This window comes from Mesoplodon mirus (genome assembly GCF_964341445.2).
Source record: "Mesoplodon mirus genome assembly, chromosome: 12".
In the NCBI taxonomy this organism is placed as follows: Eukaryota; Metazoa; Chordata; class Mammalia; order Artiodactyla; family Ziphiidae; genus Mesoplodon; species Mesoplodon mirus.
The window spans coordinates 23,646,038-23,662,518 of NC_138988.1; the positions used below are offsets into that span (position 1 = coordinate 23,646,038).

General features: G+C 46.0%; 1 protein-coding gene across 1 annotated transcript in view; it reads left to right on the forward strand.

Annotated features, from left to right (window-relative positions):
* Nucleotides 1-2,071: 2,071 nt before the first annotated feature.
* Nucleotides 2,072-16,481, forward strand: part of LRIG1 (leucine rich repeats and immunoglobulin like domains 1) — a 120,020-nt gene continuing 105,610 nt past the window's right edge. The window contains exon 1 of the mRNA XM_082638312.1: nt 2,072-2,418. Within this exon, the coding sequence (XP_082494438.1) occupies nt 2,186-2,418 (233 nt within the window). The 5' untranslated portion in view covers nt 2,072-2,185. The remainder of the gene's footprint in view (nt 2,419-16,481) is intronic.

Genomic DNA, 16,481 nt, shown 5'->3' on the forward strand with positions numbered 1-16,481 from the left:
CGGGCGGGGGAAGGGAGGAAGGGAGGGAGGGAGGGAGGGAGGAAGGAAGGAAAAAATGAGGGACCAGTGGTTGACAGCATAATAAATCAGAAGTGCGAGGGGAATAAAGAGGGGAAGGAGGGAACAAAAAGAAAGGAAACCAGCAACCCCTTGACTACCAAGCCCAAACCCAATTTTGGTTAAAGAAAAGAGGTGCTCTCATGACTGAGGAAAATTTTAACATCTCAATGAAAGCAACCCCTTAGAATGTGTCCAAAATGGGACCAAACCCTTAAAAAAAAATTTTTTTTTTTTCTTTCAGAGGAACATCTCCCTTTCGTTTCTGTAACACAGAAGTCAGATTTCATTTGCTGGCACAAATGTTTTTCAACAGACATGGCTTGCTTCATTTTCCTGACAATGTGTTCAGTTATGTTAGAGACTTGCTTGCATACTCTTGGGAAGGGGCATGAGACACCAGCAAACCCAAACGCGGATAGGAGCAGCTATATATCTTACTGTGCTAGTCTTTTAACTTTTGCAGTGTGTGTGTGTGTGTGTCCCCGCGCAGCGCCTGCTTTACTGTTTCAGTACACTGTCCTAACACTTGGTTACTATGTTCGGATCAGTAGGAGCCTAAGTTAGTAGCTTTGTAACAATTACTAGTTGCCTTTTTACTCTGTCTCTGAGGAGTACTCGATGTACTGCTTCTTGAAAACTGGCTTTAAAACGCTCTGATTTAAGCAAACAAAGCAACCCCTTTGTCGAAGGCTGGAGTGTTTCCAGGAGTACCCTTCGATTCACCAGGGCGGAGATGGGGGTGGGACTGTGGGCACCTTTGAGATTCGGTTTCTGCATGCAGTACACATTCATTTTGGTAATCAAGGACATATTGCTGGATTTAAGAGGTCAAGAACAAGTCAGGAGCCGAGAAGAGCTCCAGGTTGTGAAAGAGGAAGGCGGCCACCCGTAACAAAATAAAGATGCCCCCATCAGTAGGAAATTAGTGACGTTTTAAATCTGCATCTTTGCTCCCAGTGGGCATCTGGAAAATGGGCGTGTAAACTTGCTGTCAATCGCTGGCCCTGTTTGCAGTCTGGGAAGGAGGGAAGAAACTTTGAGGCCAGACCGCTCCAAAGCTCCAGACCGCTCCAAAGCGGGGGCGTTACCCTCCTTACCAACGTTCTCTCCTCCACTAAACGCAGAGGGCATACCTTTATTCCTCCTCTCTCCAGTGCGCATCCCCCTTCTCCATCATCAGTCAGCACGTCCCCTTTAAGAGCCGGAGGCCGTCTCTCCCTTTCTCCTCCCAGTCCCCCGCCCTTCACACCTTGGGTGGGAAAAGAGAGTGGGGCGGGGTGGCCCGAGAGGCGGGAGGGGCGGGATCATGGCGAGAGCTCCAATGGGCGTCCAAGCTGGCCGCCGTGGACCCCGTCAGCCAATGAGCAGCAGGCGGGGGGCGGGGCGGGGCGCTGTTGCAAAGCCTCCAACGTGGGCCGGCTGGAGGCCGCGGGGCAAGAAGCCCAGGGGGTGTGCGAGGGCTAGCGGCTGGGGGCGGGGCCTCGGGGATTGGCCGGGGCTGCGCCCCGGGGAGGCGAGCTGCTAGCGGTTGATTGTTCAGCTGTGAAGTGTGCGGGGTTCTCGCAGAGCGGAGGAGCCGTGCGGAGCCCGGAACTGCGTGCGCGCGCTCTGCCTTTGGCGCTGGGACAGCGAGGCGCACCGGGCCCTTGGAGCAGTGCGGGGTTGGCCGCGCCGTCCAGCCCGGAGTCTGCAGCTGGACGCTCGTAGCGGCGAGGAAGATGCCCACGGGCGCAGAGCTCCGGCTGCGAGCCTGAGCGCCTTCCTCGCAGCGGCGGCGGCACTTGGCGTGCACGGGGCCTCCGAAACCCGGCCAGGAGCGCGGCGGGAGAACGAGGAGCGCCGGCCAAGCACCCTTTGCCCGGATCCGTGGGGTTCGCAGCGGGCACGGGCGGGTCGGCCCGGATGGGCGCGGGGTTCGCGGCCCCCTCCGGGCGCTGCGGAGCGGCTCGGGCACCGGGGGCCCGCTGAACGCCGGAGTCGCCGCCGCAGAGAGAACTTGTGCCGGCGGCCATGTCCCGGCGCGGAGCCTAGTGCTGAGCAGAGCCCCCGCTGGCCCGCCCGCGCCTGCGGTCGCCCCGGACCTCGCAGCCCCAGCGCCGGGAGTTCGCTGCGCGCTCCAGACAAGATGGCGCGGCCGGTCCGGCGAGCGCTCGGGGCCCCGCGCCGCTCGCCTTGTCTTCTCCTCCACTGGCTGCTGCTGCTGCTGCTGGTGCTGCTTTGGCTGGAGCCCGCATCGGCCGCGGCCGGCCCGCGGGCGCCCTGCGCTGCCGCCTGCACTTGCGCTGGGGATTCGCTGGACTGCGGCGGGCGCGGGCTGGCGGCGCTGCCCAGGGACCTGCCCGCCTGGACACGGAGTCTGTGAGTGCCGCCCTTTCCGTCCTCCCCGCGCCCCGGGACGCTGTCACTTGGACGGGGCGGCAGGGGTGTTACCCCGGGAAAGGGGTGCGGATTGAGTTGCTTGTATGTGAAGTTGAATGAGCTGGAAAACTGTTCGCGTGGGATCGTAGTGGTGGTCCTTGGGGGTCCGGAGGAGAGAGGGCGTGCGTGCGAAGAAGTCGGGATGGGAAAAGCGTGCGTCTCGTGAGGGTCTGGATGTGCGCGAGCGTGGGTCTTGGGGATCTGGAGGAGGAAAGTGTACCTCGTGGGGGGAAGGATGTGATCGACCGTGGGTCATGGGGTATGAAGGTGAGCGAGTGTGGGTCTTGAGATTCTGGAGGAGAAGAAAGTGTCGTGGGGGTCTGGAGGTGAGTGAGCGTGGCTCCTAAAGGTCATCTGGGAGTTGGTGAGTGGGTGGGATTCTGGAGGTAAGAGAATGTGAGTAAAGAGTCAGGAGGTGAGGGTGTATGTCTGTGGGTGGAGAGTGGGAAACATCTGGAGGGGAAAGAGTGAGGAAGTCTGTCTGGGGGTCCCCGGGTGTTTCTTTTTTTCTCTTCTGTAACCCAACTCTCTGTTGTCTGAGCTGTTTGGCCTTCCAGTGGGTAATGAATGAAGGTGACTTTTGCCTCCAGTCTTCCATTTACATTATTTATTAGTGAGAGTGTGTGTAGCCGCCTCCTCATCTCCCCGGGACCTTGGTGGCCTGACTTGGCTCAGGCCCAGGGCAGAAGGACACCCTCTGAGGCCTTCCCTGGAGGACCCCCTGAGTTACCGGGCTTTGAGAGTTCCTGGAGATCTGTGACCGCTGGAAGTTGGTCCTTTTCCACCTGGTAGGCATTTTAGGGAACTGTGTTCCAGACCCTTCCTGTCTGTTCCCTAGGGGACCCATTGGGCTTGACGATCCAGTGGAGTGGGGCCCATCCTCTAGCATTTCTCCTCTATAAATGGTGCAAATTAGTTTTGGAGTAGTGCTACTTTGGAAGAGGGTGCCAGACTCTGGGTTGATTTAAGCAGAGTGTGTTTTACCCGCAAGAGGCTCTTTTCTGTGCTGTCCGGATTTGGGCTTATCCGGACTTGGTGGGACACTTCTTACTGGAGGCTTGGCAGGAAAACAACACCACCACCACATTAGATTTCTGTAAACATGGTAGAATGTCATAGGCTTTCAAAATTTCTGACAAATCTAGTCCATGAGTCAAAATGCTGTCCAGTTATCAGTAATTAACATCTCTGCAGAACTGTTAGTACCTTCCAGAAGAGGCCTAGGTTGAATAGTTCTGCTTTTCAGTTGAATAATTGGACATCTTTCCTAGAACATAGAAGAGGCACAGTAGTAACCTCAGGCGGGACATTCACTGTTCAAAAAAGAGAAAGAAAACTGGTGACACCGGTTTTAACCAACACCTGTGGCTTGATCTAAGAACATGTGGTCTGGGAATCTGGTTGCCATGAAGGGAAAGAAGGAAAGTTAATTCCTTTCTGACGTGAAGATCCTGTACCTTTGAGAGCTGGGCACAGATCTTTAACTTGGACCACGCTGCACATGGGTGATCAGTGATCAGTCCTACAGAGTTCTGAAACTGGACCGTTGACTTATGTGTAGGATTTCTCTTCAGTATTCTGCTGTTTCTTTGGAATCCCCTTAGGGAAAACCAGTGATCACGGTGTGGGTTTTAACACAGGTGGTGGCTGTGTAAGGTAGTGGGAGGTAGAACCCAGCGTTGTCATTAGGTAGTATTGTATTTAGTTGTGGTAGTCTTGGGTATTGTGGGTTTTCCTTTACATGCTCTTAGTTTTTTAAAAAGATAAATCATGTGGGTGGAATCAGACTAACATCTTAGGTGTTCACCTGTTGGAAGACTGACTCCCAATGCCAGGTGTCAGTGGCATCGTGGGGAAGGCACTTAGTTCAGAAGTGGCGGCTTCCTGGAGAGGACAGGGTGTCCTCTGTTTTCACTTTCCTGTGGCCACAAGATCCACTTTGCCTTGCCCTTTAATTTCTGGAGCAGAACTACTGGTTGTTTGGAGGGCTTTCTGTCTGCCTAAGGAGTGACATTTCACAAGTCATAAATACCTTTAAAATTGCAGTCTTTTCTCTTTTCCTCACACAGTTGATGATTAGTAAATACCAAACTGGCTGTTTTGAGCTTCAGTTAGACTTGATTATACTGATGATGGTGTTAACTGATTCGATTTTAAGATGTGAGTAGTATGGCTTCTGGTTAGTATGTGGCAATGTGGTATTCAGTACAGAATGTATATCCTTTGAAAAATGTTTGTGAAGTTTTTTTTTTCTGATTAAAGAAAAAGCAAGCAAATGTGTTTTTATTTTTCCCTAGACTTCAGATTTCCCCATTTAAGTCATTAGTCTTATTCTAAATTTTGCATCAGGATATTTATATCTTTTATATTCCTGGCTATGATTCAGTAAGACTTTAGGGGAGAAAGTCTCTGTCTATAATAAAATAAAATATCTTATAGTTTCACCACGTTTACACCCTCTGAGTCCATTGTGTCTAGAAAATGCTTTGAGCTAGTTTATAACCCCATGAACTAGATTTACTGCAGCTAGTTCAAAAAATTTCAGGCTGTGGGTTTGAGATAGAAGGGGACCTGTGGCTTTATGGAATTTTTTTTTTTTTTTTGCTTTTGTAAACAGTGCATCTAATTTTGGAGTTGCTCCTAAGCCCCACATAAGGAAAGTAAAACTCTTTAATCGTGGATGTAAATGCAGTTTGAATAGCAGAACTGGAATGGCTCTGGGAGAAAGGAAAATATGTTCATTCCCAGGGCCTGAGGATAACTTATTCAACACAATAACTTATAGTTGTGGTAGTTGAGCCATTACTTGAGTTTGCCGTCCCATTACGGTGCGATTGGCCTTGTCCATCCAGCACGTTCATAAATAGCTCCCAGCACTGCCACTCCCTATTCCAACTTCCCAGAACCTTAGAAGAAGTTGAACTTCTTAGAACTCAGATGTTTTCTTTCTTTGAAATGGTTTTGGAGAGCATGGCTTCAGAAGCTGTTGAAGACGCGTTAAACACAATTTACCTTAGACTCTTGTCTGTGGCATGAAGTTGAGCACAGTATTGCTTGCTTACAGGGTCTGGCAGCTCAATGATGACTTAATGGGATTGTGATAGGAAGGCAGGCAGGCCCTGGAGGAGGAACAACTGATTCTCCTTCTCAGTGTGGAAGGAAGATGACATGGCATTCGGAAGCAAGGACATCCCTTAAAGGTCACCAAGTCTGGTTATTCTGAGTCACATTAAGACAAATGTATTGATTTGGGTCTCTTTGTATTTTGTCTCCCTTCGTGTTTGCAGTACCGAACCTGGGTGACTTAATCGAACCTCTGTTGGTTTGGGCACCAAAGTGGTGCCTATGATTACATTAGAAAATAAACACAGGCCCCGTGGTGGTTGCCATTGTAGTTGGAAAGCAAAGAGGGCCTTTGTCTTTCAAATTTTACAGCTGTGCTGGAAGGCCCAGGTGTTCAGGGTGTTGTGAATTAAGGGTTTGGAAAATACTTTCCATCCTGTTTATGCAAATTAGATTTAAAGTGCAGATGACCAAATTGTTCCAGAACCTAAGCTGAGATTCTTGTGTGTGTGTGTGTATGGTTTTTTTTTTTAAGAAGTAGATTGTTGTCTGGATTACCCTGAGGTCTTCCCTTCTGCCCATTTTCCTCTTTGAGCCTCTGTATCACTTAAGAAGAACTCAGCAGACCATGAACATCTTCCGACTGGTGGGGATGGGCAAAGGGTTTTTCTGAATAGGGACCCTTTCGAGCACAGGGTAGTGGGCAGAGAGAAAATCTGAAAAGTGCAGGTGCTTTTAAAGTTTTGGGCAGCTTTAGTCTGAGCTCAGAGTCCTTTTCTTTGCAACAAGTGTCACAAGCCTGGCCTCAATTCCCCTGCATGATGGAGCACTTATCTGTTAAGAGTTTTCTGACACTTTTTTTGAGGTAAGGGGAAGTCTGGGAAATGAAATTGGTTGCCTTTTTAAGGGACAGGATTTAAGTCCCTCTGATAGGAAATTATGGCCATAAAATCTAATTTTTGAGGACTGTGAAATTAGGAAGTGCCTGGAGACCCCCAGGGCCCAATACAAAAATGAACTGTGTTGGCCCACGGTGCCTCTTGCCTTTAGGGTACGTCAGGGCTGTTCTTGCCCCCCCTTTCCAAGGGACTGCGTTAAAAAGAAGCGTGCTTTTCTTTTCCATAATTACACTGGGTCACCAGATTTCCCAACCTTTGGACTTTTGAATGTATTGTAGGCAGTAATTCTTCATCTCCAGAAAGATGACAATTCTGTGCAGAGTAATGAGAGCTGGTTCCCAGTGGACGTCCGGATGCGCGGGCCCGCCAGCCCTGCTCCAGGGGCCGCAAGTTTCTCTCCCTGCCGTGTTAATGCCTTGGCCTGAGTTCCCCACGCAGCCTTCCCTGAGCACGTTGGGATGGCCTCTGGCTGACCTTTCTCTCCCTCAAACACCAAGCTCACAATGAAAGGGCCTCTCCCCCATTCTGCAGAGGTGTCTCCCTGGTGCAAAGGCTTTTCAGCATCTTCTCTTTCAGAGTGGACAGGAATGCGAGAGAGCTACTGGGGTTTTGTGTGACTTAACAATGCCCCCGGCCCAGTTCTGTGCACCTGCTGTAGCCCGGAAGGTCTGTTATCCGGGGAAGGAGGTTGTTTAAAATAGCCATTGGTTATTTTAAAAGTGACACCAGAGAGGGAAGTCTGGGAAAGGGATTCGTAGAATTGAAAGTCGGTATAAGCAATCAAGGATGTTCGTGGTACCAAGGTCGCTTGGCTTAAAACAACTGAAAGGGATTCCTCTGACTTACCCCATAAGTTGAAAGACTTCAAGTTTCATGAGCAAGCCTGATTTTCAACGACTTGTGAATGAGTTTGGTGATATTAACTCATTAGGGACCTTCCCCCTCCTCAGCAACTGCAACTTGAAACCCTGGGGGTCTTCTAGAGCAGGGCTCCGGGCTGTGTTAATATTCAGAGCTGTTTACAGTGGATGCAGTTTCAAAGGCTGAAGGCATTGTCTTGAGACAGGAGGGAGGAGAGGTGGGAGGAAAATTCCCAGGCGGAGGAGGGGAAGTATATAAAAATCTCTAATGTTGCCTGGCCGGTGGCGAATTTAGGAACCGTTAGTGGTGTTTTTTAATGACTTAAGCATGGCATTGAACCTGTGGGTCCATTCCATCTACCTCCTGGCTTCAGTTCATGGTGTCTGTCAGTAATGTGGTTGTCTTCTGCTTTTTTTTTTTTTTAAGTGTCTCCTGACTTCTTTTAAATACATTTATTTATTTATTTTTGCTGTGTTGGGTCTTCGTTTCTGTGCGAGGGCTTTCTTTCGTTGCGGCGAGCGGGCCTCTCACTATCGCGGCCTCTCTTGTTGCGGAGCACAGGCTCCAGACGCGCAGGCTCAGTAGTTGCGGCTCACGGGTCCAGTTGCTCCGCGGCATGTGGGATCTTCCCAGACCAGGGCTCGAACCCGTGTCCCCTGCATTGGCAGGCAGATTCTCAACCACTGCGCCACCAGGGAAGCCCTGTCTTCTGCTTTTGTTTCACATTAAAGTGTGGGAATCCGTCAGAAACTCAGATCTGTTTTTATGTCCTCATGGAAAGAAGTAGGACTTTGAAGACCAGAGGTTAAAATTTTCACAATAGTTAACCCTCTTGGAGTTATTTTTTCTGTATAACTGCAGGGTTTAGAATAGTAGTCCAGACTTACGTAATAATTGGCCAATTATAGGACTAAGGCTGAGAAATTTTCTACTGAAGAACTTGATAGACGATTGTTGCCCTGAAGCAAAATTAATAGTTAAATCAGGATTACAGAAAAAATGAATATTGTGATTTGTCTGTGGTCTAATTGAAAGTTGCCAATTTGTACCCTGGTTTTGGTTTTTTATGGGGTTTTTTTTTTTTGGTGGGGGCATGCTTATGAATTTTTCTTATCCAAAGGCTTTATGCTTTATGCATTTCTATACTAGTATGTTTATATAATTTAATACTTTACGTGTGGTTTCAATATAAGTACTTTACGCATAATCTTCTGAAACGCAAGCTATAAACCCAGTCTGCTTATAAAAGTCGCTCTGTTTTTTTTAAAAAGCTGCTTCCCTATTTCCCTGGGTTTCGTGCGTTTCATGTCCTGCCTTTAGGTGTTCTCTTTGTCCTCTGGGTGGGCATTTGATGCCCAATTGTACCCTGGGTCTTGGGTTGGGTTATTGATGGGGAAAAGAGCCGGTGAGGGCAAAGCTTTCCTTCACTCTTACTCAATTATTTGGATGCCTCATCCCTGCTGGTCACACCCAGTGCTCACCATTCACTAGGGAATAGTGATGAAGAGATTGGAAATTATTTCTAGGGTCCATTCCTGGCTCCACCACCCTACAGCTGTGTGTGTGATTTGTGGCGAACCTCTTCCCTTTGTTTCTAAAAAGGGGATCATAATATTTTGTCTTAAGCTGCTGTGAAGACTAAGTTAGGTGACACATGTATTCAGCCCAGTCCAGTGTGAATCAGTCACCTCAGGCTAAGGCCCCAGTAACTCACATTTTGCATCCTCTCATGGCAAGTCTCTCCAAGTCAGAGTTCCTGGTGACAGAGGCTTCCTGGGAAAAGTTTACTTTTCTGATAATGAAGATCTCTTTTGGCGTAAGCAGGTGGCAGGGCTCACAACCCAAACAGCCTTCTGCTGTGAAGTTTTTGGTGGTATGTAAAGAGTGAAACTTTATGTGCCCTTGGGAAGCTCAGACAAATTCAGGGGGGAAACTATGAACAGTTGCAAAAAATTATATGAATTATGCAATTAGCAAAAATGATTGAGGTGGTTTATAAATGTATTCCAGTTGTGCAAATACTTCTGTCTACTGAACATTACCCTTCTGGGAGGTGGGGTATGGGAAGGAGGCCAGGAAGTGAGAGGCCCTTAAACTAATAATTTTATCCCATTATTTCCCAGGGTTTCATTGAAACTGAGCCCTATGAGATTCTCTGTCAATTGCTTGGAAACATGCAGATGTGCTCTTCCAATCAAGGGTTAGGTTGCAGGCTGGGGCCGACTGAATCCTGCGCTGTACCCACTTCTCTTTGGAAATGTTTGGGGGAGGAGGTGTGAGGGGAGATGATTGTGGGGTTGTGTGCAGAGAGCTGGAGAGCTCTGACATTTTTCGTTTGTTTTGGTTTGTTTGCCATTGTACAGTAACTTTGTAGGGGACACGGGCAGTGAGCACAGGGTCATCTGAGGAATCTGGCAAGGATGCCACCTGAAAAGCCGTTTGCTTTTGCTCATGCACCTGTACCTGCATCCCTTCCCCCGTGAATGGCCATGATTCACAGCCTTGCCCACATGAACGGCTACGATTGTTTGCGTCTTTATTACTCTTTAATCTAGCATAACCGGTAAAGCCCATTGTGTGAACAACCAATCCGTTCATCTCTGCAAGTCCTAATACATCTTGGTTTCCTTATGAACCAGGATGCAGGTTCCAATCACTGCTTGTTCAGTTTATTTTGGCAAAAGGTGACATTCAGAGTTTAAAGAAAGCATGGCCTGTCTCTTTTTAAGCACTTTGCATTGATTATTCTTTAAACTTTTATGGTGCCCAGGTCTCTAATCTTTTATGATCTGCAAATATTTTTTTTCTCAAGTTTTCTTATTATTAGGAAGAAAATGAATGGAATGGGTGAGGGTCTGCCCTGCAGTAGAGTTGCCTAAATGATAAGAAACAAGATAATGGAGGGTTTTTTTTTTCTGCTGATTAAAAACAAATCACACAACTTCATCTTCTAAGACTCCTTTATACAGCATTTAGCAAGTGTCCCCCTCCCCCACCTCCACTTCCTCACTTCCTGTCCTTTGCTCCTTCCACCAGTTTATAATTTGCCATTCAAGTAATGTGGCGCAAAGACATTGACACACGGGGCTCTGCCTGGGGAGTGACAGCTACTCACTCACTGGCAGTACCCCCTCCCCCTCCCCCTCCCCCTCCCCCTCCCCTCCCCCTCCCCTCCCCCTCCCCTCCCCTCCCCCTCCCCCTCCCCCTCCCCTCCCCCTCCCCTCCCCCTCCCCCTCCCCCTCCCCTCCCCCTCCCCTCCCCCCTCCCCCTCCCCCTCCCCTCCCCTCCCCCCTCCCCTCCCCTCCCCCCTCCCCCTCCCCCCTCCCTCATCTCCCCTCCCCCTCATCTCACCCCTCATTATTTATTTTTGGCTGCATTGGGTCTTCTTTTGCTGCGCCTGGGTTTTCTCTAGTTGTGGCAAGCCAGGGCTGCTCTTCTTTGTGGTGTGCGGGCTTCTCATTTCAGTGGCTTCTCTGTTGCGGAGCACGGGCTGTAGGTGCACGGGCTCAGTAGTTGTTGCTCCCGCCATGTGGGATCTTCCCAGACCAGGGCTCGAACCCGTGTCCCTTGCATTGGCAGGCGGATTATTAACCACTGCGCCACCAGGGAAGTCCCACAGCTTCTCTTTCTAGTGAGGGGAAGATCTGAAAAGTCTGATTTAAAAAAAAAATTCTGAATTAATGGAACATTAGATATGCAGCCAAGAACTTAAAAAACTAAGTCACTTCTGTTGGTATAGGGTGTTTTTTCTTACCTTTTTATTAGGGAGTTTACAGGCATCTACACAAGTGGACAGAATAATGTAATGAAATTTATGTACCATCCCCCAGCCTCAACAAATAGCAGCTGACGGCTCCTTTTTTAAAAAAAATTTTTTATAAAAATTTTTAAAGGTTACTTTCCATTTACATTTATTGTGAAATATTGGCTATAATCCCTGAGTTGTACAATACATCCTTGAGCCTGTCTTATACCCAGTAGTTTGTACCTCTCATTCCCCCACCCCTATGTTGCCCCCCCCAACTAACTGCTAGTTTGTTCTCTGAGTCTGCTGCTTTTTTGTTATGTTCATTAGTTTTTTGTATTTTTAGATTCCACATGTAAGTGATATCATACAGTATTTGTCTTTCTCTCTCTGACTTATTTCACTGAGCATAATGCCCTCCAAGTCCATCCACGTTGCTGCAAATGGCAAATTTCGTTCTTTTTTGTTGTTCCATTGTGTGTGTGTGTATCACATCTTCTTTATCCATTCATCTATTGATGGGCACTTAGGTTGTTTCCATATGTTGGCAGTTGTAAGTAGTGCTGCTATGAACATTGGGGTGCATGTATCTTTTTGAATTAGTCTTTTTGTTTTTTTTGGATATAAACCCAGGAGTGGGGTTGCTGGCTCGTATGGTAATTCTATTCTTAGTTTTTTGAGGAGCCTACATACTGTTTTCCACAGTGGCTGCACCAATTTACATTCCCACCAACAGTGTACCAGGGTTCCCTTTTCTCCACATCCTCTCCAGCTTTTTTTATTTGTGTTCTTTTTGATGATAATGGCTCCTCTTGTTTGAGCTATGCCTTAATACACTTGTCCCCTTCCATTTGGAAACAGATCCAAGCATATCACTTCATCTATAAATGTATATAGGTTTTTAAAAATTAAGATATAAGTATTTTTTGAGAAAGTTTAAATTTCATTTCATTCACTGTGGGGTGGTTTAAAGAAATGTGAACTTGAACAGCCTTAGGGGAAAAAATCAGCATTTATTTTGAGTCTGTTTTTTCCAAAGGGAATTGTGGTAAGCTATACATTTAAAGAATGTTTATTGAGTGCATACTGTGTACACTCTTAATTTATATGTTCTCAGAATACAGTTTTTCTCTCTCTCTTGTGGGAGGTACTTAGAAAGTTCTTTTGTGCTAGAATCCTTTGCCAGAAATGTGTAATTCTGAGGAACTCTCATCTCTCCCTATGTAGCTCTTAATTGGGCGGTTTCTACTATGCTATTAATTGTTGATTAGAATCCTTTAGTGAACAAACATAATTCCGAATGGGTCATTTAAAAAGGTGATATTTCAGATATTGTTGGTTAATAGAGGGGTAATTAGCCATTGGTTGTAGTTAAGTCATGAGTCTGAATTGAGTTAACTATTGTTTACTTTGTAAGGCCTGACCCTCCAGCTGTGGCTACTTGAGGCTGCTTTAAATAGAGTTAGAGGCACCCTGGAAGAAAATCCCCCAAAAGCAAAGAACTACAGTCTTGGAACCCTCTGTGCTTGATTTAAACTTCACACAGATTTGAAAATGCTTTTCTTCAAGTAGCTGCAGAATGCTTTGGTTTTGTTTTGTCAAAGTCATAGTTTAATTTCTCCACAGCCTGTTACTTTGTTGGTTAGGAGAGCCTTTTAGGACAGATTTCATGCTGGTTTCAGCTTAATTAGGAATCCAAATGGGAGTTACATAGTCATTCACTTTATCAAAGTCTGTGGAATGATTTCCATTCGACTTCTGAAAATCGAATTCTGTGTAGATTATGTAGTGTTCGTTGGTTTTAAACGCTGTCCAACACGGTCAGGTTAAACTCATGGTTGTATTAAGCTTAATTAAATTGATATCATACTTGATTAGATACCATCTTATGTGGATACTGTGTTTAGGAAAGCGGAAACACAGTCCAAAGGGTTTAAGAAAGATTTAACAGGGGAGGAGGTGCAGGGTGGGGGGTACTTAGAATTGAGAAATTCTGACTGAGTTTAATTTCTGTTTTGTAAATTAGGAGAAATTCATTCTTTCATCTGATTTCAGCAGTGTGATACCTTGGTCCAGCAACATGCATCTTGCTTATATTTTATTTTATTTTTTTTTAATTAAAAACATTTTTTTTTTCCTGTGATTTCCTCCCTCCACCTGGGCTGGTGTGAGTTTCTGGCACACAAGCTCCCAGTGCTTGCAAAACTTATAAACAGCCAGAAGAGCTTGTTGCTTCCAGGAAGTTGGTTGTTGATCCAGCAACGTGATGGATGCAGAAGCTACAGCTCAAATGGGATGGGGTTTCCTTTCGTCTTGGGAGGAGAGGAGATCCAGAAAGCGATCTGAAATGTTTTATAGCTCTTGAGGTCTGCCTCATCCCAAATTCCTTTGAATGTTTTCTCAGATTTGGTGTCTGTGTGGGACTCTTGGCCACAGTGGTTTGGCCTCATCGATGGTTGTGTTTTGTCCAAGAGAAAAATCTTCTATGGAGCTTTTTGGATTCTTTCACAAGTTCATTTGAAACAGTACTGTGAATTGATTAAATTATATTACATTCCAGACTGTCCTAAAATAAAGACTTGCTGAACTCAAATATTATTTTTTTTGTGGGGGGCTGTCTAGGGAACTTTATTATATGTGAAATTTTGGAGCTCAGTGTATCTTTCTGGGCAGAAATGAGCCCACATTTTCGTTAAGCTTCTTAAAGGGGTTCTTGACCAAAGAGGGATAAAAATTATTGACCTAAAAGGAAAAAAAAATAGTTGTCTTAAAGCTGTGAAGGCAGGAATGTGGATGGATGGAAAAGAGCCCATGGCTGGGTATCAGGAGACTTTGGGTTTTGTCCCAGCTCTGCCCCTGATTGGCAGTGTGACCTTGAGCTGATCAGTTAATTTCCTTTCTGTAAAGGGGATGTATGACTTCTACATACATACAGGTATATGAGTCTATCCGAATTGAAGCAAAGAAGGAATAAACTGACTACTCATTGGATGGTAAGAATCAGTCAGTTGATCCGTGTGTCTAGGATACTTACTTAAAAGTCCCCTTTGCATATTTGGTGCTTCTGAGTGGAATCCTCAGATGGATGCCCTGGGCAGCAAAGGGAAACATGGTGTGCTTGGGGGACTCTCAGTGAGGGAGTTAATGAAGGGGGCAAATACTCCACCGTATTTCTTTCTTTGATCGTTGCCTCTTTTTCCCTCTGGCCTGAAGAAAACTATGGAAGCTGGTGCAGACCTACTTTAGATCTTCAGTTTAGCTTTTTAAGATCTTAGGTCACAAAAGGCAAATAAATTAAGGGCCTGTTTTTTCAAGAGTCACTCATCTCTGCCTTTCTTAGGGTCACTGCAGGCAGCATCTCTCTCAAGTGGGCCTTCACTGCGTAGTTCTGACGAGTGACGTTGTAGGTGGTGTTGATAAGCTGCCTGAAATGTGTAGATGAGCCACCTAGAGCCGAGTCACTAGTAATCGCCTGAGGAAGGGCAACTACACACCACTTCATCAGTCCTCTCTGAGCTGGCTCTCCATTGACAACATGCAGGGAACGTGGTGGGTATCGGCGTAGCTTTTAACCCTTTTACCAGGGAGCTCTTTTGAGGTTGCCTTTCAAGGTGGAAACTCAACAGCTTAATATGTACAGTCCAGGGCCTTGAGTTCTCCAATTTTGAAGTCTTTCTCGTACTCTTTTTTTGGTCAAGTTCATACCAAGTGACCCATCTGCCTGGGTCTTTGTTGGTTCCCTCTTGGTCAAACACTGGTCTTGAAAATTGTGATCCCTGTCATAATTGGACTCCTTAGAAGACTTTGTCGTGCCGAGCCGGGGAGCTTTTATTTTCTGTGTCCTGAATATCCACCTTTCTTCCACGTGGAGTTTGTTTGTGCCTTCCGTGGAAACTCTTGGGCTTTACTTTCCCTTCCGCTCATTCTTTGTCATGTACACTTTCGTAAGGTGGAACCTTTGGATTTTTCTCTCTTTTTTCTTTAGAACTAGTTCTTGGAATCTGGAACCTTGTTTGGGGCTACAGCTAAAATGCAGTGAAGTTGGAGGCACAATTAGTGGTTTAGAACTTCTTGACAGGAAGTTGAACAAGAGTTAGGGACTACTTTAGGACTCAAGGAAATGATCCAAAGAACTAGACTTCCATTTTTTTAATATTCTCCCTTTAAGACCTAAAGGTGGCCTTTGCCCATGTGCTTTCTGAGATCAAAATAGGCCAAATAGTCCTCCCACTCTTCCACAAGCTTCTTTTGTCAACATTAGACACTCTCTCTGTTATTCGCTTGACCTTGTTCCGGTGGATTTATTGTTTGTATCTTGTCCTCTCCCAGAGGAAAGCGTCTCTCTGGTTAGGTAAGTTTTCACACATCCCTGTCTCTTTTTCTCCACTTAGACTTGAAAGCAGCAGGATTGTTCACTTTCATGTACCCAGGAATCCTTGATAATTATTTGTTTGTTGCCCGATAGCTCTCCTTCTTGGGGCTTGGTGCACCTTTTTTCTGGGCAGAAAGGATCCCATGTTTTCATTGTGTCTGAAAAGGGTTCTGTAATTTACCCTCCAAGTGTGACTACTCCTAATTGACCTGTGCTGAGGACTTAACAAAAGGGTTTTTGGAGTTTAGATATAAGGAGTAAAGGGCCATTTTCTTTGTGCTGAAGATCTGTTTTCCCATGAAGAGTCAGCTGATGGGTAAAGGGATAAATTCAGGAGCTTTCTTCAGTCGTGGTACTTCCTGTAGCCCGGACCTTCAGGGAGAATGCATAGCTTGTGTTTTGTCTGAATTTATATGTTGAAGAGCACTTTTGCAGAGAATATTTGACCTAAAACAAAAATTATGGATGGGCCTCCCTTCCTTTACCCTTTATCCTTATTTTCTACTCTCTGCTTGAGAACCACTTCAAAGAATCAGATGTGTTGGTGCCAGACGCCATGCAGTTATTGTTAAAAGAATTTGGAAATATAATTGAAAACAAACTTTGTTGAGCAGAGCAGATCTAGGCGAGTTCTTACTTTGAGGGAGAAGGGAATTCCAAGTTTTTGCTCTATTTGGAGCTGATGTCTCTGAACACTTGTTCTGCGAGATGAATCATCTGTGAATTCTACATCTGGGAGTTATATATTGGGAAATGGCATTCTTTTTAAATGTAGAAGAAACACAAAAGCTTAAAGTTACATTGTAGTTGGAAAATTCTAGTCAGAGTTTTAAAAAATGAGCACTGAGGTGAAATTGGCAGAATGATTAGACATGTCCATATTTGGAAAGCAATATGACGGCCACACTTATTTACTGGGACCCCTCCCTTTGTTTTGAGACAGATGACATTTAAAAAAAGTCTTATAAACATCAACTTATCAGAATCATTAGTTAAGGCAAATGTGACATGAGAGTCTGAATTTATTTTAGCATTTGTCTTGAACTTTTTGAGTTTAAGCCGT